The sequence below is a fragment of the Tetrao urogallus genome (assembly GCF_951394365.1).
Source record: "Tetrao urogallus genome assembly, chromosome: 7".
Classification (NCBI taxonomy): domain Eukaryota; kingdom Metazoa; phylum Chordata; class Aves; order Galliformes; family Phasianidae; genus Tetrao; species Tetrao urogallus.
This window is the reverse complement of record NC_136820.1, coordinates 35,611,715-35,635,100: the sequence shown is the minus strand read 5'-3', so window position 1 is coordinate 35,635,100 and position 23,386 is coordinate 35,611,715. Positions and strand designations below refer to the sequence as shown.

At 40.2% G+C, this 23,386-nt stretch overlaps 1 protein-coding gene across 1 annotated transcript; it reads left to right on the top strand.

Moving 5' to 3' along the window:
* Positions 1–153: 153 nt before the first annotated feature.
* On the top strand, positions 154–23,386 carry LOC306948835 (protein adenylyltransferase SelO-like; the record flags this gene model as incomplete). Its single annotated transcript, XM_079538539.1, has 19 exons — positions 154–403; positions 2,949–3,067; positions 3,305–3,433; positions 4,213–4,277; positions 4,374–4,430; positions 4,531–4,629; positions 9,113–9,180; positions 9,938–10,025; positions 11,765–11,834; positions 12,471–12,543; positions 13,286–13,369; positions 14,625–14,754; positions 15,388–15,432; positions 15,515–15,596; positions 15,688–15,780; positions 17,720–17,799; positions 18,674–18,717; positions 22,575–22,654; positions 23,264–23,386. The coding sequence occupies 19 exons, from the start codon at positions 154–156 to the stop codon at positions 23,384–23,386; spliced, it is 1,779 nt and encodes a 592-aa protein (XP_079394665.1).

Here is a 23,386-nt window from a genome sequence, read left to right as displayed (position 1 = left end):
GTCCCCGGCAGCGCCGGCACCGCCGTCCTCACCGCCGCGACCCGGAGGCGGAAGCCCGGCGCCGCGACCCGCCGCGGGGCGGCCGGGAGGAGGAGGAGGAGGAGCAGTTACGTTCCCCCACGCCGCCTCGCCTCCCTCCCGGCAGGGAGAGCCATGCGGCCGTCCCGTCGCGCTGCGGCCGCGCCGAGCCCCGCCCGCGGGGAGGGCGGCGGTGTGGCGGGGCTGTTGCTCCCCGGAGTGCTCGCCTGCCTCGCGTGGCTCTGCGGGGCCCGGGGCCCGCCGGAGCCGTTCTGCCCCGCCGTACTGGGCCCAAACGCGTCGCGCCTGGAGCGGAGCTGCGACAGGGAGCAGCGGGTGGCTGCCGGCATCGGCGCGTGGGGCCTGAGCTCGGGGAGCCTGCTGGGTGCGCGCGCGGCCCGGGGTGGCGGAGAGAGGGGCGGCTGCTGCTGCTCGTGGGGAGCTGTCGTAATGCAGAGGCGGAGAAGTCCCAGTTCAGCGTTAGTGCAATCAGCTGGCAGCGATTTCCAGTACCCAAGGCTGTGTAGCATACAGAAATGCTGTAATAGCAAAGGTTATTTCCATATAACCCCGTGTACATTATTAGAGGTGATGATTTGGTGGGTGAGGTGCCTGGCTGCGCTCAGCCCAGAGCAGAGGAGCTGAGGGGAGGCCTGATGGCGGCTGCAGCTCCTCACAGGGAGCGGAGGGCAGCGCTGAGCTCTGCTCTGTGTGACAGCAACAGGGCTGAGGGAACGGCATGGAGCCGTGTGAGGGGAGGGCAGCTGGGCTCAGGGAATGGTTCTGCACCAGAGCGTGTTCAGGCACGGAACGGGCTGCACAGGGCTGTGGGCACGGCCCTGAGTGCTGGAGTTAAGACACCAGAGGGTTTGGATTTTAAGTGATCCCTGTGTGGAGCCGGGGGTTGGACTCAGTGAACCTTGGGGGTCCCTTCCAACATATTCTGTTAGGCCATGGTTTTCTTCAGGTGGTGGATTTATATGCAGGCATAAGGGCAACAACCAGTGACACACTGTGTGGCAGATGTCTGAAGCAGAATTTGCTGTTAAAAAACATTGAGAAACTTGGCTTACAGCAGGTCTCCTGAGATAATAACAACATTTTAATATTATAAGGGTGATAAGGCACTGGCACAAAGTGTCCAGAGTGGTGTTGGATGCCTGTCCCTGCAGACGCTCGAAGTCAGACTGGCTGGGGCTCTGAGCACCTGGTGTAGGTGTCCCTGCTCATTGCAGGGGAGTTGGACCAGATGACCTTTACAAGTCCTTCCCAACTCAAACCATTCTGTGATTTTACAAATTGGTGACTGTGAGGCATGGGAATTTAACACAAAACTGTAAAAATATTGCAAGGAGAAATACAAAAATGTGTTAAAAGGCACAGTACTAGTGCAGTGTTATAAAACATATTTGTGCTGTTAGATGGGTCAGAGTAGCTTTGGGTGAAGAAAGAAGTACATCTTTGCATATGCATGCTGCAGCAAGAAGTGCATCCTCTGACCCATTTATTTACTGTTACATTGCTCAGAGAAGACTTTGGAATGTTACCTGGAGACCATTGCTGCATGCGGACTGTGCCGCGGTTACCAGCGTGCAGTGACTTCAGCTGTTTGCTGCCATGTTCAGCTGTGGGTGTAGCTCTTCTGGCTGCTGCAAATACCTTGTAGAGTTGCGTGTATCTGAGTACAATGTAAAACTGCCTTAGAATCATAGGATCCTTAGACTTGGAAGAGACCTTTAAAGGTCATCCAGTCCAACTCCCCTGCAGTGAACAGGGACGTGCATGGATAAATCAGGTTGCCCAGGGCCTGATCTAGCCTGGCCTTGAAAGTCTTCAGGGATGGGGCATCTACCACGTCTCTAGGCAGCCTGTGCCAGTGCCTCACCACCCTCACTGTAGAAGATTTTTTCCTTATATCCAAGCTAAATCTGCCCTCTTCAAGCTTGAATCCATTTCTCCTTGTTCTGTCACTACAGACCCTGCTAAGCAGTCCATCCCCTTTCCTGTAGCTCCTCTTTCAATACTGACAGGCCGCTATCAGATCACCTCAAACCCTCTCCAGGCTCCGCAGCCCCAGCTCTCCCAGCCTGTCCTTATAGGAGAGGCATTCCATCCCTGGGATCATTTTTGTAGCCCTCCTCTGGATGCACTCCAGCAGGTCCACATCTCTCTGGTACTGAAGATTCCACATCTGGACACAGTACTCCAGGAGAAGTCCCACCAGCACAGAGCAGAGGGACAGGATCACCTCCCTGTCCACACTTCTTTTGATGCAGCACAGGGTACAGTTGTCTTTCTGGGCTGCAAGGGCGCACTGCTGGCTCATGTCCGGCTTTACACCCACCAGTACTCTGGAGACTCTGCTGATCACACTTGATTGAAAATATGTTTTAGAGCTTAACATTGGCGTGGTCTTCTTGTTCCTTTAACTTCAGGATTCAATTATTCCTTTGAAAAATCTTAAACAGAGTAAGACCCTAAGTTTATCTGGGCTTACTTTTCATACAGGTTTAATTCTGGATAGAAGGAAAAAGCTTTTTGTAATGAGGGAAGTGAGGCACTGGAACAGGTTGCCCAGGGATGTGATTATTATCCCATCTTCCAAGATGAGGTTGGATCAGGGCCTGGACAGCCTGATTTACCTGTGTGTGTCCCTGTTCACTGCAGGAGAGTTGGACTAGATGACCTTTGAAGGTCCTTTCCGACTCTAAGGATTCTATGACTCTCTGAATGCATGTTCTGGTAAATTTTGATTCTTTGTTCATTTTGTGTGGCTGGTTGATTATTTTTTTTTTAATTGATTCTGAAGTATTTTGATTGAATTTTAAGAGGAAAGGTATCAAGAATAATATGGTTAGGATTGGGGTTTTTTTTGTTGTTATTTTGTTTTCTGTTTTTGTTTTTTACCGTTTCTCATGTGTTTCATACAGATTCTTTCCCAATTGATCCAATCCAAGAAAATTATGTCCGTAATGTGAGAAACTGCATTTTTTCCGTTGTCTATCCCACACCTTTTAAATCCAGAGTTCTTCTTGTGGCTGTTTCAGAGGTTGGTATTATTTTGGATTCTCTCCAGTTTATAACAATTGTTAAAATACATATTAAAATATATTTCAATATTCATAAGCTGTTTATTGTTGAGGTGTCAATATATACTTTAAACAAATAGAACATTTAAACCATATTATGAGATGTCTTCTGATAACAAAGCATATAGACAGCACATTTTTTTATCACTGGAATTTTGTTCATATTCAAGGACCACATGTATTATATTTTTCTCCAGGAAGTTATTGAAGATATTTTGGATCTTCATATATCTGTCAAAGAAACCTCTGATTTTCTTCAGTTTGTCAGCGGTGAGAAAGTGTTACATGGGTCTGTTCCTTTGGCCCATAGATACGGAGGACATCAGGTAACTAACCCTTGTTCTTGCAGGTGGAATTGTGTAGTTCTTTTAATGTGGATTCTACCTTAAACTATATTATTTACTTGAATTATGTACATATTGTACGTGTTGTAAATGTGTGCCTGTATACCCATAAGTACTTGAATGTATGTGGACGTTTAGATGGCAGGTTTGCTCTTTGTGGGAGCTGCGGATAGAAGAGATCTACAATACCCTTTTGTGGTACCATGACTGCTTTCTCTGCCTCTGTTTTCCAAAAAGCAAATTATTCTTGTATTTTCTGTTAGCTGCAGAGTCTGCTTTGTACCCCACAGCCTGACAAGGTCTGATTGGTGATAGGTAGTACTGGCTCAGGGGAGCGAAGAAGGGCAGAACCTCACTGAATTCAGCAATAGCGTGATTTGATAAGAGTTAAATTTCATTAAAATAGATGGAATTATTCATGGAAAAGAGTGGTAGAATTTGGTGCATAATTTCCAGTTTAAACCGTGTATTTATTACAAGCCGTGTTGGTTGAAGGGCTCATTATGCAGAAGAGACAGGTCAGTAGCTGGCTTTGTAGCTGGAGGGTAGAGGGAAAATATGGGGATTACTGTGTCTGTGTGTGGTTTCTGATTCATTGTTGGTGTGAGTGTGAAGTGCTTTAGGGATCAATATCTTAATTACTCCTGAGCAAATGTGTCATTGTATTGCGTAGACCGCAGTGAACCTACATGCAATTTGTACTGCTCGAGTTTAACTGCTGTTACTCATAGAAGAAACGATTTGTTGTTCATTTCTGCTAGTTTGGCAGCTGGGCAGGTCAGCTGGGGGATGGAAGAGCCCACTTGGTCGGAGTGTACACAAACAGGTGCGATGCCTTCTGAAATGACTGCACTACTTCTGTATTCTGTGCAGCTGCAAACCCCAGGGTGCATTGTTACAAACTCTGATGGTATTTTTGCAGGCGTGGTGAAAGGTGGGAACTGCAGTTGAAGGGCTCAGGAAAGACCCCATACTCCCGGTGAGTTGCAGTTAATTCATACATAACAAAAGTGGATGTTTTCTGCTTTAGAGTTGCCTAGATTTTGTGACTGATTTTTTTATTTCTTTGTTCTCTGTAGGAATGGTGATGGAAGAGCTGTGCTTCGCTCTTCTGTGCGGGAGTTTCTGTGTAGTGAGGCTATGCATTATCTTGGAATTCCAACAAGCAGAGCTGCTAGGTATTACTCTTTTCTTTTTCACACCTTCCTTAATTAAAGGTAATCTTGTGCCCGAGTTTCGCTGGGTGCCAATAAAGCAGAACAAGGACAGATCTTTCTTTTCACATGTGTGCAATTGGAACTCTTTCTTGGATATTTTTTTGGATAAAACTTCCCAGTAATCATGAGCTCCAGCTGTTTACCCATTCACTTTTATGTTTGATATACTTTAAAATATTGCTGTGTTTAAACACAGTATAGTGTACTGTCTTTGTATTGTTCTGAACAGCTGTTGTGCTCTTGGAAGACTGTCTTAACTCAATTACCTTATTTTAATTTGAAATCTGGTTCATTTGTGAAGAAAGTGAAAAGGAGAAATTGGAGTAATCGTATCTAACACAACTCCCCTTTCTCATTTTTATGGTACTGCAATCCAAATTCCTTCTATTATATATATATAACTGTACTTTCACTTCTTATTCACCAGAAAAGCTTGCAAAAACAGCAGGACTAGATTGCTGCTCTGTAGTACCCTTCAAGTTTGTGGATAATCAGTGAGTCTGTTGGTACTTGTTACAGTCTGTTATTACACCAAAGTTATACGTTTTGATGAATTTTTCCAGAATCAGGCCAAGCAGGAAAATGTAGAAAGTAACTCTTTCTGTGTTGTTATAGCCAGCTACTTGCAATTCTTAAGACTGGTAGGAAAAATGGTTAGATAAACGGGTGATAGTGTTGGAGATAGACTTAAATGTACATAATTACTTCCAACTCCTTATTTATATAAACGCACCTTGAGCAGAGAGAGAATTGTATTAAAAACTCATTTAAAACCAATTCTATTTGAACCAAAGAGGACTAAAATTCACTCATGTAGATGACCTTCTCAGAATGAACTAAACTCAATTTTTCAGATGATTGTGTTTAAAATGCCAAGTTTATTTTGTGTTCCAAGGGAGTCATATGTCTGTGCTTCAGAATTTCAGGCTTTAAAGAAGTGAATGTACTCTGGAAGAGGCCAATACCCAGCTGCCGCATGTCAGGGTTTCTGTATTTGCAAAGTATCTGCAAATCTCTGTAGCATTAATTCTAACACATTTTTTCTGTTGAAGTGGGGTGTTTGTAAATGACATTTTGATGGTTTATTCACTGACTTCACCTTGAGAACCTTTGCTGTTAGCTATTGATGCAAATGTTAAGTCTGCCAGAGCATCAGCAGGGAAGTATGTGGCAAGGTTATGTGCTTTCTTCGCTGTCGTTTCAACAAATTGTTCAGTGCAAAACCAATGTGAAATTACCACTTAACTTTGTACCAATTCTATTGAGTACACAGTGTGCTTCAGTTCTCTGCTGGCAGATTGGTAAAATGTGTGGCTCTCTTAACTGCTGTACAAGCTCTCCCAACTGTTTGTGAGACTTCATTTGGAAAAACCCCAGCTGATATCTGTATTCTTCCCCATAGGGAGCTGTAGCACTGAGGCTGGTGAGATTCACTTAGAATTCTTGTAAAAAGAGTTTTTGGCAGAATTGTAGGGAAAAGCCTTACTGCTTAACCCAGAACACTCAGCAGGTTGGTTTGCTCTATTAATTTCAAGTACTATCTTCCCAATGGGGTGCTACAGTTTGTGACTGTACTGCTTGCTAAAGATTGCTTCCTCACATGGTACCATTTTAGTCACATAGTGGGTCTGCCAGCTAGCAGCGTCAGGGATGGGGTCAAAGAGGTAAGCCAGTATGCAGTCTTCAGTGTGAGATGGCCCTTACATGCACAACACTTAGTGGTCATGCAGAAGAGCACGCAAGGCACTTGGGAGCACGAATTCTAGCCCTTAAGCTCGAGTTAAGGTTATCTTGGGATGTAGTCCCTCTCTTCCTCAGCAAGTGCTGTTCCAGCTGCTGATGTAAGAGTGATTTTAGCTCCCTGTCTCCTGTTGCCAAGTATACCTCTTATCTGCTGCTGTACAGGTAATGGTACTTTCAAACTGGAGGGGCCATTTGAAAACTGTTTTTATAGTGGTAGTGTGGTGTCTTGACGCAGCTGCTCAGTTATCTGGCAAGCTTTTAAGTGTTATTTGTTCATTAACTTGTATTAGTAACTACAAAAGTCTTGCTGCCTCTGGATTTTCAGTAAGAAAAGTGCTGGTATTCTGTAGGAGTTTTGTGCAGAATGTGCTAGGGGTTATGCAAATAAAAAAACCCTTTGAGCAGGGGTCTGAAACAGCAGAACTGAGTACTGTTATTATCCTGACTGCTCTCCTTTCGTGCTCTGATGCACACTGTTGTACTGGTGTCTGGGGTCTTTTTGAATTTGTTTGTTCTTCTTGAATGATTAAGATTTTTTTCTTTCAGCTCACTCATGTCAGCACTTTGTATCCTTACTCATAGAGACATGGCAATCATTATTTTACTGCTTCAAAAACAACTTTTTCTGGAAAAGAATTCCTAACATTGCTCCAGTAAAGCAATAGCACTGAGAGTGGAACTGTAGCCTCTGGTACTTCATCTGAGACGTTTTTAATTGTTTGCAAAGCCTTCTTTTAATTTTTTGACTTCTGTATATCTTTTCCCTGCTTTTACCTGGAACAGTTCACAGCCTTTTCTTTGCAGTTAATAGAGAACGTTTGGATTGGCTAGCTGCTGCTGCCTTCTGAAATGCAGGAAAAAAAGACTTACGTAACTTCAAAGCCATAGTTACCATCAATTATTACTGTTGCAAGAATTCCTTCTAATTGCCCCTCTGTGGACAGCCTGTTCCAGTGCTCTGTCACTCTGGCAGTGAAGAAATTCATCCTTGTGTTAATATGGAACTTCCTGTATTCCAGTTTCTGCACATTGTCCCTTCTACTGTTGCTCACTACTGAGAAGAGTCCGCCCCCACTGACTTGACTTCTGCACTTCAGATATTTGTGAACAGTTACGAGATCCCCTCTCAGTCTTCTCCAGATTGCAGAGTCCCTGTTCTCATCCTTTCCTCATTCTGCAGGCCCCTCATCATCTCTGTGGTCCTCTACTGGACTCCTACTTGGAGATCCTGACTTTTCTGAACTGGGGAGCCCATAACTGGACACAGTATTCCAGACGTGGCCTCACAGCACTGACCCCTGGTGAGCACCAGTAATCACATGCCTCCAAACCAGAGTCTGTGCTGCATGTAATTATATATGCATATATAATGCATATAATTATTTGCCTTTAATTATCACTGATCAGAACCTTCTGAGCTCTGCCAGTCAGCCACTTCTCTACACACCTCACTATCCACTCATCTGCTCTGCACTTTCTAAGCTTTGTTACAAAGGTCTTGTGGGAGAAAAGTGTCATAAGCCTTGAAGTAGCGTCAAAAGCCTTAGGTTTGTCTATTGTCCTTTTCTGTGTTCCTCCAAGGAAAGTTTGGTTTTGTCTTCTATTCAGCCTTGGACTACCTAAAAGATACCTTAATTACCTGCACTAAATTTCCAGTATTGTGCATCCAGCTATTTTGAATTGAAAGACTTTTCTCAATTAGCAAAAAGCTAAGCAAAAAGCAAAGAATTATATGAATTGGGGTAATTTTTTCCTGCTCTTAGGCTCTCAAATCTGAAGTCTTTTGTGCGTATTGAAGGAAGAATGTTTCCTTCAAAAGATAACACCAGGCATTCCTTCTGCAGGATGGTTAGTGTAATCTTGGTTGCTTTGGAGAGAAAACTTTCTAGACATTAACCTTAGGAGAAAATGATGCCCCCACATGGCTTACGATGATTGATGCAATTTTCTTCTTTGGATAATAACAGAAAATAGAGTGAAATTACATATTTTATTTTGTAAGATGAGTGTAAATTTTGACATATTTTAAAGCAAGTACAACTGGTTGTTTTCCAAGCACTCACAAATCTCAGTATTTGGATAAATGGGAAAAGATGTGCAGAACTGTAAGGCAATTGAGAGGAAGAAGTTGTTTTTAAAAATTCAAGTACAAGCAATGAAGAAGAAAGAAATAATGCATCATCAAAATGCATTTGTGCATCAAAGTGCCTTTTTTTGTGTGTTGATGGTTTTTGCAGAGTTCTCAATTGCTGAGGATCCCAGATCTGTCCCTAAGATTACTGAGACAGCAGATTTGGCTCACATAAAAGGCAACCTGATGCAACAATTTGGCTTTTAATTTCTCTTTTTCCAATTTTGCTGCCATCCTCAGGGGACTTGTAACTTATTTATGTTATCATTACTCTCATTAATCACTGGGGTTCCAAATGGATGCAGTGCTTTTTCTGAATGCTTCCCTCTCCCCAGGAACAATGTAGGTAGTGGAAAATGGGCAGCACTGTGTAAGTAGAAACGGAAAGCATGCTGCTAGTGAAGCTTGGTAAGCTGCAGCTTTACTGTTTGCCTGTGTTGTTTGTAAAAACAAACTATTCCAGCAAAGGAATTTTCTGAAATAAATAGTCATGTAAAATATACTTTGATCTCCAGCGTAAATTAATTTTCCTGTATGAACTTCTTAATTTTCATTTCTTCTTTCTTACAGCTTAGTTGTAAGTGATGACGATGTGTGGAGAGACCAATTTTACAATGGAAATATTAAGAAAGAGAGAGGTAATGAACACATTTCAGAGTAACATGATTTACCACTGCAACTTAATTCCCCGTTGCAAAAATCAACTTTGTCACTTATGTCTAACAGAAATGTGCAATAGGCTTCATTTCATTTATTGAGATTGAAAACCTTCCTGAGAAAATCCGTCTCAAGCACATCTTAGATAAAGAAGTGAAGCCCTATGAACAGACCTGCTATGACTGCGGCATGTATTGTAGTGTTGCATGTTTTTTTCACATGCCATTACAAAAATGATGTTGGAATCTAGGGAAAATTTCCATCATTCCACAGGCAGTACCATAATGATGGGGCACTACTGTGGCTGCACCATTGCTCCACCCTCTAAGCCTGCCCTGAAAAAGAGTGGGATGGCACAGCATGGATTAAAATCAGAAGTGTTTTACACTGGTTTGTTCTTTGTTGCTACCTTCTGTGGGGGAGTTGTAATGTTAATGCAGTACTGGAATTTTGCTTGTGTTTGCTGGTATAGTGCATACTGCTAAACAGATGAAGGTGGAGGAGTAAAAAGTACCAATTGCTTTCCAGCAAATTAACCTTTATCATTACAATGCATGTGTAGCGTAGTATTGTGTGTATTCGCCTGTTAAATGTAGAGCATGCTTCTAGAAATACTTGTTAACTATGCACGTGTAAATGATTTGTCTATAGAAAAAAACAGCATGTAATTGATCTACTATGGGATTATTTTACGTTGCTGATACTCCATTTACATTTAAATATGTGTCTGTGTTTAAGGTGCAGTAGTACTCCGTCTTGCTAAATCATGGTTTCGTATAGGATCCTTAGAAATCTTGGCTCATTCTGGGGAACTGGATTTACTAAGGTTTGCATTTGGTCTTTGTAGTAATTATGTTGCTTCTCCTAACAATCACATCTGTATTGGAATGCATATACGCAGTTGAAATTCAGGCATAAATTATATAGAAAGGGAGATTGCATCACCTAGAAAGATAACCTGCTGTATTTTCACAAACGTACAAAGGTTCTGAAGACAGAAATAAAATCCCCCAAGTGTTTCTTAAGGCCTGGATCTTGTAAAATCAGGAAGCTATTATAGCTCAAATATTTCTGGTAATTGAGCATTGAGAACAGGGGAAGCTGTATGTTTTGGTAAGAGTTATACATTTAGAGAATAAGGTGTTGGTTTCTCATGGTTGTCAGTGAGGCTAAAGCAGCAGAAATCCCTTGCCCGAGTTTGTTGTATAAGCTACACCCTCCAGGCAGACATACTAGGTAAAAATTTGTTGCACAAGTTAAACCTCTTAGCAATATTAGCTTCTGTACATTACTTCATCTCAGGCAATTAGCATGGCAGATGTTTTGTTTTGTTTTAACGTTGATCATTCCTCTGTGGAAGCAATGTACTGATTGATAACAACTTGCAATAGCAGTTGTTTTTGGGTGCTTGAAAACAACAAGAGAGAAGTAGCAGCTGTTGCACGTTGCATTAATTGGTAATTCAAGGTTACTTCCCCTTCCGTGATTCTACGCTGTCATGCTGTCTTTCCTCACCACCTCCCCCTCTTTTTTTTTTTTTTCCTTTTTCTTTGAAATCTCACAGGAGTGTTTTGTTGTAAACCAAGAGATTGAGCTAGGGAACTGAATTTAAAATGACACAGCGCTGTTTTTTATTGTAGTTTAAGTACGTGCGAGCAATTGGTGTTAATGAGCACATACAGATCTCTTGTGCTCATACAGAACAGAGGCCCAGGGCAGCCTGATCTCTGAGGCAGTGTGTTGGTCACCCCTCTCACAGCTGGTACTCTGCTAAAGCAGTCGCAGCGCGAGGAGAGTTCAGTGATTTGCTCCAACAGCCTGATTAGAATGTAAAATAGTTGTGTGCACAGCCTCACAACCTTTGCCCAGGTCCAGCCCTTGCCTGGGTCACCTACCCAGTGTAGGTGGTTCTTACAGCTGCCTGTGCCAGTGGCCCTGGCTACTTCTAACAACAACAGTCCTACATAGAGCTCATAATTGTACTAATTGCCAGTTGCTCTGCTTTAAATCTGCAAATGGAGCATCTGATAGGTATCACAGTTCTTGATGTATGTATCCCAGTTTCCTTAACCTGCTGTGCGTTTAGGGGAATGGCCAGCTGTTATAGCAAGTAACCCTACTTAGTAAGAATTCAATCATAAAATTTTCTGTGTGGAGAATTCTGACCTACAGTTATTACTTGCAATGATGCAGCTTTTTTTGGATCCACAAATTACTTCTTTCCTGAAGTCTGATATGATATTATGCTAAACCAGATCCCATTTGCTCTGGAAATGCAACACATGGGAATAGTTTTAACTCCGTGGCAGTCTCTGGTTATAGTTATAACTAGAACATTAGGTTGCATTTCTAAGTATTTGGAAGGGCTTAATCCAAAACTAAGTAGATAAATAGTAAATAGATAAATAGTAAATAGATGGCATTTTCTAATGCCTGCTTGCAGCAGGCCGTAGGTCAGCATCTGATTATTAAGAAATAAGAGTTCTGAATGCTCAATTCTCAAAGTTATTCTCAATTCTAAATTCTAAAATTTTTCTTTAATGAATTCTGCATCTCATGTTACAGGAAGTTGCTGGACTTCATCATCCAGGAACATTTTCCATCAATAGTCCCCAACAATTCAGACAGGTATCTGGTAAGTATTTTTGAAAGTTAGTTTTGTTTCCCACAAGCTAGTGAACAAAGCACTGTGCAAAGCTTTGCAAAGTTTGCAGCTTTATAAAGTTTCGACATCTGAAATAATCTTTCAGGTTTTATTAATAAATCATTTACTCTTTGGTTGAAAAACAAAACAAAAAACTGCTTCTTTTTTTCAAAATCCAGTTGAGCATTCCTTTTTCACCACTGCTGATTATGGATGTGTTTGTTAGGAAGCTTCCATTTTCCATTACTTTCTGTTGTCTTGCTGCTCAGACTTTTAAATGAGCAATGGTTACAATGTGATGAATTAGGTTTTTCCTATTGTAGAGCTCGTATGTATCATGTGTTTGTTCCGTATTAAGACTTTTACACTTTTTTTAGTGTATCCACACGTACGTAACTGTGTTCTTTTATTGCATCTGTATGTATTTATGTAACGACAGTCTCTGCTGAATGAAGCCATTTTGTAGTCACATCGTTTAGGTTGTGAGCGAATGATCCCAGTTGGCAGAGATCACAGATGCACATTTAAAAACAGAATGTACAAAGTATTCCTGACGTAAATCAAATGTTTATGTTGCTTATTGTATTCTGTAGTTTTATGTGAAGTAAAACGTGTATTTGATTTTAGGAATTTTTCTCTACAGTCGTATCAGAGACAGCAAATGTGATTGCATTGTGGATGTCTGTGGGTTTTGCACATGGTAAGCTGCAGTAGACATTGTCACGGTGTTGGCTTTACAGGAGTGACTCTATAATTACTTACTTAAAGATGGCTTTTATTTGTTCCTTTGTTCTGCAGTCCTTCCAATGTCCTTGCCTGCAGCAGTATCTGTTATGCATTAATGCTATGCAATTCTTTTCATAACAGAGTTGAGAAAAATTCCTCATCTTTTCAGTCTGACTTTAACTGGCAGGAACAAAGAACACAGCCAGAGCATGGGTTTTCCAGTATTGCTGTGATTATCTTGATGTGCAAAGATGTATGAGTTTAATTGCTCAGGATTTGATGCATCTATATAAGAACCTGTCCTTTACAGTGGATGTTCTGTGTAGGATAGAGTGCTGCCCACCCTGGTTTCAGGTTTGTATTATGAAAAATAAAATAGCACCGTGTTGCTAATGCAGCACACGGTCCACGTGCAAAGAAACTTAACTGAGGGACTGTGCAAGATGCTGTTCCAATACTGTGTCACACTGAATGGAAGAGGAAAGAGTGCCATCTAGATATGGACAGCAGATGCAAGATAATATAACAAACAGTTGCTAATTTTCGTACTTCATACATCTGCCAGGTCAAGAATAAAAGAGACAAGTTTGTTTTCCAGAATCTGATTTCTGCAAAGGAACTTCTCTAGTTGTCTAGATTCAGTGGATTGATTTTACAGCAAATCTAGAGTTCAGGTGGAATGTTACCTTTTGTTTCTCCTTGTTGTTTAATTGTAGGTGTGTGCAATACAGATAACTTCAGTTTGTTATCCATAACAATAGATTATGGTCCGTTTGGATTTATGGACTCCTATGACCCAAGTGAGTGTAGCACTTGTTTTTTTTTTTTAAATGCAATTTTTGACAAAACATAAATTACTTGTATTAATCTGTGCAATTTCTTCTAATGTTATTAGCAAAAAAATCCCAAGAATGTGTATTGTTTGAACAGTTTTAGGGGGAAAAATATATTAATGACCAGTTTTATAATATGCTTACAGGTTATATTTTGGTTGCTAAAAGTTGGAAAATAAAATCTCACTATTAAGCCTGTTTTCACGAAGAATGCTTCCTATTGCATTTCACTGATTCAATAGATGGTAGAACAGAAACCTCTAAAACTAAAAATTGCATGTTGCTGTAAGCAGCCTATGGCAAAAGTTGTCTGCAACTCTGCATGCATCATGCTCTGGCTTTGCAGTCACAGCAGCTCTAAGGAAGGAAAAGAAATCAAACCTATCCTGTCATGGCATACGCATATGAAACTGAATGTGTGAACTCAGTCTGGGATTGATTAATGCAAATGCAGCATATACATAAATGCATTACATTTGATTATTGTTAAAAGATCTCATCCGAGTAATGCTCAGAGCCAGTAGTGTCTACTTGTCTTGCAGTCTGTTTTCATGAGAGTGCAGCCTCAAATTAATGAAAGCTCTTGAGCACAGGTATTACTTGACTTCCGTTGTACTGAAAAAAACAGGTCTTTTCTGGCTTTAGGTCTTACATCTGGGTACCCTGTCACTTATGTAGCGCATATTTATCTCCCAGATAAGGATTTCCATACTTTAACACATTTGATATAATTTTTCCAGGAATGAAGGTGTAACACTTGCCTATGCAGCTCAAGTATCATTCAGGTGGTCTGGGTTTTTTAAATGCATGCTTATACATGTTATTTTTTAATTGTAAATCCTTAATCTAGTTGTGCAGTTGTTTTATACTTTTTGTACTTAGTAGTAGCACTGTATGTAGTAAAAACACTGAACAAAATGTTTTTAGTATTTAATTTTTTTAAAAAACATCTGAATTTACTTTGTATTTTCAAGTTGGAAAATCCCACCTATGACATATGGAAGTTAATCTGAGAGAGATTTCTTAGGCTTGCAAATATTAGATCTTGAGTTAATCCACTGTAAATAAACGTCTTTGTGATCTGAGTTTAAACATTTCAATATCTTCAGCACTTTTATTAGTTTGCTGCCTAAGTACAGAAATGAACGCACATCAGTATTTTAACATTGATTGTTTGTTTTAATTACTCTGTTGTGGAAGAGTAATGTTTTGTTTGAAACAGATTTTGTTCCAAACACGTCCGATGATGAAGGGAGGTATAAGATAGGAAACCAGGCAAATGTTGGGCTGTTTAATCTGAACAAGCTGTTACAAGCACTGAAGCCTTTATTGGATCCCAGGCAAAAACAGCTGTAAGTAATCATTTAAATACCTAAACACTTAACTGGGAGAGATGTGAGACCATCTAATCACCATATGCATAGGGAAGAAAGAGATGAGCTTTGAAAATCTTTTTTTTTCCTAGGTGGAAACTGGTCCTGAACTAGTTATTGGCTAGCATAAGAGGGAAGGGGAGTGTTTTCTGTTAACCACAAATAATAGCAAAATCTATCTGGAAGCCTGTCCTAGATGTCATGGGGCCCCTTCTTCTTCCCCTAACGTAGGACCTTTGCCTTCAGGTTCCTGTTATGGGTTTTCCTAGCATGTTTTTTAAGGTGCTTACATATGAAGACCATCCTTCTGAAATAATGAGGTAGTGTTTCAGCATCCTTTTGTATAGATTCCTGATGTAAATCTTCTTGTCTACAGTTTAAACTCCTGATTTCTTACTCAATATGAAAATGAAAGAAAGATTGTGGGTTTTTTTCCTTGCAAGATGTATTTGGTGTTTCCTCTCAGACTTTTTCATAACACATATCTCTTTTGATTCAGAATATCAATGTTTGTGAAATATCAGAAGTTTCCATCCTAAGTTTGCAATAGGGTTATGCCCACAGTAGAGTTGTAGTTCCACAGAATTTAACATTCATTTTTTTTCTTTGCAGAGCTTCCCAGATTTTGGAAGAGTATGGCCAAACCTATAATGCCCGGTATGCAGGTCCAGACTCACACCCTGCAGTCCCAATACTACAAACTACCATGTGACAACTTCCTTACTGTGCTGCTATTCAGTTTTACAGAATTGTTCAAGAGAAAACTGGGGCTTCTTGGGGACAGTGAGGATGATAACTATTTGATTGCTTTTCTTCTGAAAGTGAGTTTGTTTTGCTCATCTTGTTATCGAACATCTGAACTGATGTACTCCATTTTTAAAAGCACTGATACAAATCTCTCTGGTTCACTAGCTCATGGAAGATACAAAGGCTGATTTCACAATGACATTTCGACAGCTCAGTGAAATTACTGCGGACCAATTAAAGGAGCTCCATATTCCTGAGGTATTCATTAATACAGGCATCCCATTTTAGGAACACGCAATATCAAATGAGTGAATCAGGTTGGAGAAAACCTTGAAATAATATGGAGAATGTTGTTCACTTTCCCTGGGAAGTGCCACTGACTTTCCCTAACTTTTGACTTACTTCTGTTTATCATTGAATGAGAACTTAAAAGGTCTTTTTAGGGAGAAGATGGAATTCGTGCATGGAACATGTTATGAAGATAAGGAGTTACTGTTTCTTTTTCCAGTTGTGCTATAGATAATTAAATGATCTTGACCAAGTTCTGTGGTTTTTAGTCTTTTGCTAAGAAAGAAGTCTAATCTGACCTGTTCTATGAATGTGAAGCCATTGGTGATTAAAAAGTGTAGATTTTTGAGAGGAAAGCAGAAAACAAAACAAAAAACCAACCAACCAGAAAAAGAAAAGAACAGAAATGAAAAGAGCTATATTTGTGCAATTAATCATTTGTACAGAAAGTGCGAGCTGTGTGTGAAAGGAAGAAAGGAAGCCTCCTTCATACAGTATGGAGCCACTCAGACTATGGAAGTAGTGCCATTTTTGGCAAATGTATCTTCCCCTTTAAAGCTGCAGGCTCAAGGCCTATCAATCCTGATGCAGTTGTGACACTGCTGCTATGCTGAGGGTTGTTTGCAGCCTTCACTTGATAGAAGGTGACTTTCTTTTGTGTTCAGTTTTTTTTTTTTCCCCCCCATACACTTTAATGGTGCAACTCACAAATTTTGAGACCCAAACTGATGTGGTACAGCAGCAGAAATCTTATGCAGGTGAAAATTCTAATTCTTTTTTTGAAGTTTTTCAAATGAAACTGTGTTCTCATGTTGTTGATTCATTTACTTTGTTGGTAGCAAAGTACATTCTCATATTGATTTGTATGTTATTGATGTTATTTTTTCAAATGTAATCCAAAATTGATCTAAAATGTTCAAAACCTTTGGGAACACTGCAGGCATCCTTACATTTAGTAATAATATTTGAAATTCCTGCTAAAGCAGCTGAACCCTGCACATCTTATAGCAAATGCTTGGATCCCGTTCTCACCTGTTACCTGCTTCCCTGACCCTCAGCTTGTAATTAATGTAATTTTAACTCAATTGTATTCTCAAACGGGGTTTTCATTATATTTTTGTACTTCCAGATGTAATTGAACCTTTGTTTCATTCTTGCTTTAAATTTCCCATACTCAACATCACTGTTACCATTTTTTTTTCTTTTTCCTTTGTTTCTTGTATATCTGCTATTTATTTCCTTTTATCTCTGTCCATTACTTTCTAATCTGTTCTTTCTCTGATGTTCACTTTTTGCCTTTATGCTTTGGCTGCTTTCTCTCAACTGAGCAATATGAAGCAGCTGTTCTCAGTCAGGGAAGCCCAGTTTGTGGTGGTGGTCCAGCACTGGAAGTGAGAAGCCCAAGCTGTTCTGTGTCCTTGCCTTTCTTCCCTCCTATCGTTCATAATGCTCTCCTATGCCTGGAGCCTTAAGTTGCCCTCTTTCCCCACGTTTTTTTTTTTTTTTTTTTTTTTTTTAATCAATATCTGTTCCTTATTCTTTATGGAAAAATAAAAGACTCTGTTCCTTATTTGCAAATACGTCTGATCCACGCACGTACAAAGAGCAGAAGAGAGTAATACCAATGTTTAAGTATTGAAAAACAAAATGGGTCAAAAGATAAGCTAAGGAAAAATAGGGGACAAGTGCTGAAGGTATTTAGGTAGAATTTGCTGTAAGAGATGGGCTAATATGGATGTCAAAACTGAGTAATTTAAATAGAGGAAAAGATGCAAGTAGACTTTAGGGAAGAAAATTTGTTGAAGGTTCACTGTGTGTTTCTCCTTATATGCTTTCTCTGATTGCTCATTTCGGTTTTTGCTTAACAGGAATCCTGCTTACCTGTCACTAACATTTTCTTTCCCCTTAGGAGTTCTGGGCCCTGCAGGATCTGGGAAAACACGAGTTATTTTCAGAATGGGTTGCTGTGTACCTCTCACGGTTAGATGGGTGAGTCTGAAGAAGTTTCAAGTGTAAAAGTAAAACCAGCTGTGTGTTTGCCAGAAGATGGCAACTTTAGTCTGCACTGATTTATGTGATCTTTAGTCGGACTGCTAAACTGTAATGCCTTTTTTTTTTTTTTGTCTTTGTGGTTTTAGATTGTGCTAGCTTCTGTAATAATTACTATTGTAACTCTGGTTTGACACAGAAGTACATAAAAATGGAAAGGGAAGCGTGGTCTGTGTTTGTTCTCCTTTGGGGAATGATTAAATTTCTTCAGTAAATAGATTTTGTTAAAATAGGAGTCCTATATGTTCATTCCAAGAATCAGAAAGTCAGGCTGTGCAAATGCATAGAGATGGGTACTATTTCATTGCTGGCAGTGCATACTAATGTGATAGTATTGCCTTGGGATGACAGGGATGGAAGCTGGATGGCTCTGTGTATAAGGGCTGTGTTTAAACGCCACAGTTACTGTGTAGATGGGGACATTCATGCTAGAACTTCCTACCAACTCTTTTATCTTCAGTCGATCAGAAAAAATCAGTGCACTTTTCTCAGTCATATCTGCTATGCATGGCTGACAGCAGTGAAAAGTACATATCAGACACTTGGAAATTTTAGTCAGAACCCAAATTCTGAGAAGGTGGAAATTGAATTCTTGTGTGCTGATGGCTTGAGAAAGGGTTAGGAGTGACATGAAAGAGAAATGAATATACAAGTCAGTGTTTGTTGAATCATTGTGAATCAGTTGATGGAATTAGCTGCTTACTGACTCTGTTCACAACAGAAGAAAGGCTGAAAGGTGTCACAAGTAAGGAAAATCTAAGGAACTTTCACAAGTAATTTTTAAATTTTTTTTGAATTTTATTCTTATATTTAGTAACAAGGGTGATTCAGACATCAAGAGAAGAAGAAGAATGACAAGTAAGTAAAATAAGTCAAAGGAAGTAGTACACTTAGAGATGGCAACCAACTTCTTATATACGTTTGTTGCTGGCTCTCCCGCTTGTTCCATGGCTTGGTGCTTGTGGACTGCATTTTTTTTTCCCTTTTGATACTTTTAAAGAACTTGCGAATTATTGGCCCAGAGGAACGTGCTCGCTGTATTTTGTGATGTCTCAAGTGAGGCTTTGCTCAGAAGAACATTGTTCTTTTCCTGTAAAGAACCTTTGATAACATCAAGAAATGTTTTTGTAGCCATCCTGTGCTGGCTCCATGGGCTAGGATTTGTAGGAGTTTCAAACGTGTCCGTATTGTTTTTGTATATTATAAAGGATTCATGTTTTTGATTGATTGATTGATTTAGTGAAGCAGGGGAGAAAAACCCTCATTTAATTGGGAAAGTAGTCCTTAGAGGAAGGCATGGTTCTCAGAGATTAAATATTCTATTTTCTCCCTCCAAGTTACTTTAAATCCAAAATGGTAAAGATGCATAGGTGTCTTCACAACAGAAACAGTGGTTATGAAATTGGACTTTTTTTTGTTGGTCTGCAATTATCTGAGGTAAATTTGTGTGATTTGCCTACCACAGTGAGCAACTGAAAATCTCTGGACAAAAGAGAGCGAAGCCAAAAGGGGGATCTGCCAAATTGTGCATAAGAGGCTGTATGAGCTTTACTGTCACACTGCTGTGCAGGTGCTTTATTTGCATCTCTAGCAGAAATGGCTCTCCTTTCTCATCAGGTATTGGTTAGCTGATTTGTTCAGAAGCTTGAATTGATTTAGCTGGAAGAGGCAGGAGATGGTGCCAAGTTTCAACAATGAGATAGGTTTTCAAATTAATGTTGCATCTGTTTTTAAGAATTTAAGAAAGTTGATATGAGAATAGTTACCAAAAGGGCTTGTTTTACTGGTTGTGTTCTGGTATGGTTGGGAAGTTTCAGCTGAGACCCTGAGGCTGTTCGCTCAGCTACTGTTTTGAAGTTCCCAGCTTTCCTCACCTAAAATTTAAGGCTGGGAACTGTCTAAACACAGTTTTTCAATGCTTGCTATGTTTCTATGTTTTTGTGAATCTGCTTTTACAGAGGACTGGCATTCTGAGTTTTTGTTCCAAATCAGAAAAGCTCCCAGTTTGGGGATGATCTTCTGTAAACCAGCACTGTGTTTTCCACACACATCTCAGAGGATGGTATGGGATAGGAGGCAGACAAAGAAGGGGGAGGTTTTGCAGGTTTTGGTCTCAGCTTTGTTAGAGACCAAAATTGGATATGTGAAGATTCGTGGATGAATTAGCTGTGTTCTGTGTAACTGGCCATGTTCCTGCAGCACAGCTAGCAGAGGTTACTAACAGGATATTGAGAGCAATTTGTTGTTTTCTATAAAGTTGTATTTTTAAACAAAGATCAACACACTTTGTAACGTTTCTGCTAGCTTCTAAGTATTAAAGTGTGAGTGAAGGTTCTTCACCCTGCTGTGACCCCCCCCCATGAAATCCTTGCCATGTAAGCCCAATACAACTGTGCATTTTTGCACAACAATTAATGTTAAAAACAAAACTGTCAAGCTTTTCTCTGGATTTTTATATGAGGTTGTTAAGTCCCACTAAATTTTTTATTGCTGTTCTAAGTATTGGCTGCCCTTGAACGTTTTGTCATTAACAGCTCTCTATTCATTGCTTTTCCCTTGTTATTACTAAGTGTAGAGGAATATCTTCAAATGCTTCAAGGTAATGTGCTTTAAATTGATCACATATTATGATCTTTATTTTTTTTTCTCCCTTGACTTGGTTTTCAGTTCTTCATAGCACTTTGTCTTGTATTGCGTAGCCTCAGCTCCTTTAGGAGTTGATGAAAAAATTTTGACAATCTAAATCCCAGTAAAGTCTGTCATTGTATTTCCTTATAAAAGCAATATGTTAAAAAAGAAAAAAGAGGAAAAAAATAGTAGACCACATCATAAAACACGTGAAAGGGCACAAATTTTCTTATACTTTGTCCTTTTCTTATCTGGCTCTTCTTATTCTTTCAAAGTTATCTTGTCTCTTGTGTTAGTTACAGATATTTTTAACTCCACTGTGAAACTTGTCAATTTACAGTTTCTAAGATTATATTTCTGGGACAAATACTCCTGCTGGTGTGAGTCATGGCTTTAATGTGGATTATCATTTTTGTATGAGTCACATTAAATTATCCTCCTTCTTAATATTCTTTTATATTGTTCTCATCCTCAACTGAAAACCATTTACTGGATTAAATAAAATTCTCAGCCACAGCAAATTATTTTACCAAGTGGTAACAAAAGATTATTACAACTGTGTAGGAGTGATTGAGATTCCCAACAACCAGTCCTATTTGTTGGTTTTCATTTAATTTATGTAAGTACATGTAGCACAATGTGTGTGCTGATGTGAAGAAGAATTCCTGTATTTGAATAGACTGTGTTTCAGTCTTAACTCTCAAGGAAGTTAGGACCTGAAGATGGAATCATAGACTCGTTTGAGTTGGAAAGGACTCTTAAAGGCCATGGGGTCCAACCCCCCAGCAATGAACAGGGACACCTACACTGGATCAGGTCCTCAGAGCCCTGTCCAGCCTGACCTTGAGTGTCTCCAGAGATGGGGCATCCACCACCTCTCTGGGGAACTTGTCATCACCCTTAGTGTAAAAAACTTCTTCCTTATATTCAGTCTGAACATCCCATAGTCCCAGCATACCATTATGTGACTAGGGCAGCCTGTGTAATGGAGGAATGTTCCTTTTGTCTGGCTTTGTGCCGGTGGAGATGGAGTGCATCTGGTTTTAGCCCACATTCTTGTTTTGTGAAAGAGCTTCACCTCTATTTTAGCAGGACCACGAGTGGTCGGAGTTCAGTACTTACAGAAGAAAGTGATTTCTGTCCTTTACTTTTTTAAATGACGTAAAGACACACACTGCTGTATCTCAAATCTGGTGGCTCAAAATGGCTGCCATTCAGTTCCAAACATAAAGAATTTAGTTGTATTGCGATACATAAAATAATCACTAAGTGTTGTTTTGCTGATTGCATAGCTTCAGTAAATTCTAGTTTGTTAGCTGGTTAAATGGAGCATTCTTTAGAGGCTGTGTGTATTACAGAGAAGTCTTTGCTGTGCTCAGCACTGACTGTCTGCAGGGGGCTATGGAACATGAATTGAGTCCTGTGCTTGTCTGACCACCGAGCTTTTGGAGGAGTGAGGCCACACTTTTTCTCAAATGCGTCAGTTGTTTGGGTAGTCAACAAGGATGAAGCAGTACAAGGAGATGCAAGCGGGCTGCTTTCCCAATTCCTTTTTTCCTGTGCTGGAGAGACAAAAAGAGGTGGATTGAGATAAAGACAACGTTAACAGGTACAGTGAAAGTGGCAAAGCAAAATAAAAAAATCATTTGCTTCTTCCCTTCAGCAGGCAGATGTTCAGCCACCAGGAAAGCAGGAATATTAGTATTTGTTTTTTTGATCTCCAGGAATATAGTGGCAACATCAAAATCTGCTTTCCAGCAGTGTGGCAGGAATGTAAGCTGTGGCAAACAAAACACTTTAGAGAAGCTGCTGGAGCTCGTAGCAGGGAAGCCTCTTTGAATCACTCTGATGTTCTACTTTTTGTTTGACATGTGGGTGATGTGACTTCGGCATTGCTCCTTGTGCAAATTAAGAAGTTATTTTTAGCGGCTCACAGATAAATACATTCATTCTTTTTTCCTTTTTATGCAGTTTTTTTTTTTTATCAGCAAATTAAATCTCCCTGAAGGTTTCAATGACATTTGCAATGATTGTGATCTGCTTCTGTTGATTTTTGCTAACTAAATTTGATTTACTTTTGGTTTCAGCTGTTAATCCTAGATATGTGCTTAGGAATTGGATGGCAGAATCAGCAGTGCAGAAAGCTAACCTGAATGATTTTTCAGAGGTAAAATTTGTTTTTTTCTGGAGATATCAGCTAATAATTGACATAGAATCGTATCATAGAATACCTGGGTTGAAAAGGACCACAATGACCATCTAGTTTCAGCCCCCTGCTATGTGCAGGGTCACCAACCAGCAGACCAGGCTGCCCAGAGCCACATCCAGCCAGGCCTTGAATTCCTCCAGGGATGGGGCAGCCACAACCTCCCTGGGCAACCTGTTCCAGTGCGTCACCACCCTCTATGTGAAAAACTTCCTCCTGATACCTAACCTGAATCTCCCCTGTCTGAGTTTAAAACCATTCCCCCTTGTCCTATTGTCTGTGAATGTTAATAAAAAGGAGGTTGCATTTGCTCATTGAATGCATAGTACACCATGGCCAACATTGTTTGATGTCCTAACGATAACTTATTATTAATACTATTGCTAATATTAGCAATATGAGGAGTGTTAATTAAATTGTTTACCATAATAACGGCAGCACTACTCATAGCAATCAACTCGTGGTATTGTTTCTGGAGCAAGGAGGGTGCATAATGTGAGGTGGCAGAGACTGCTCGGATTTGCAGGAAAACGTTTTGTATAAAAACAAGCCCAATTTAATTGCTTCTAGGTTCAGCTCCTGCAGCGGGTCTTACAGTGTCCCTTCCAGAGGCAGCAGGCTGCAGAGAAGGCAGGCTATGCCCTGCGCCCGCCCGCTTGGGCCAGGGGTCTTAAAGTGAGCTGCTCGTCCTGA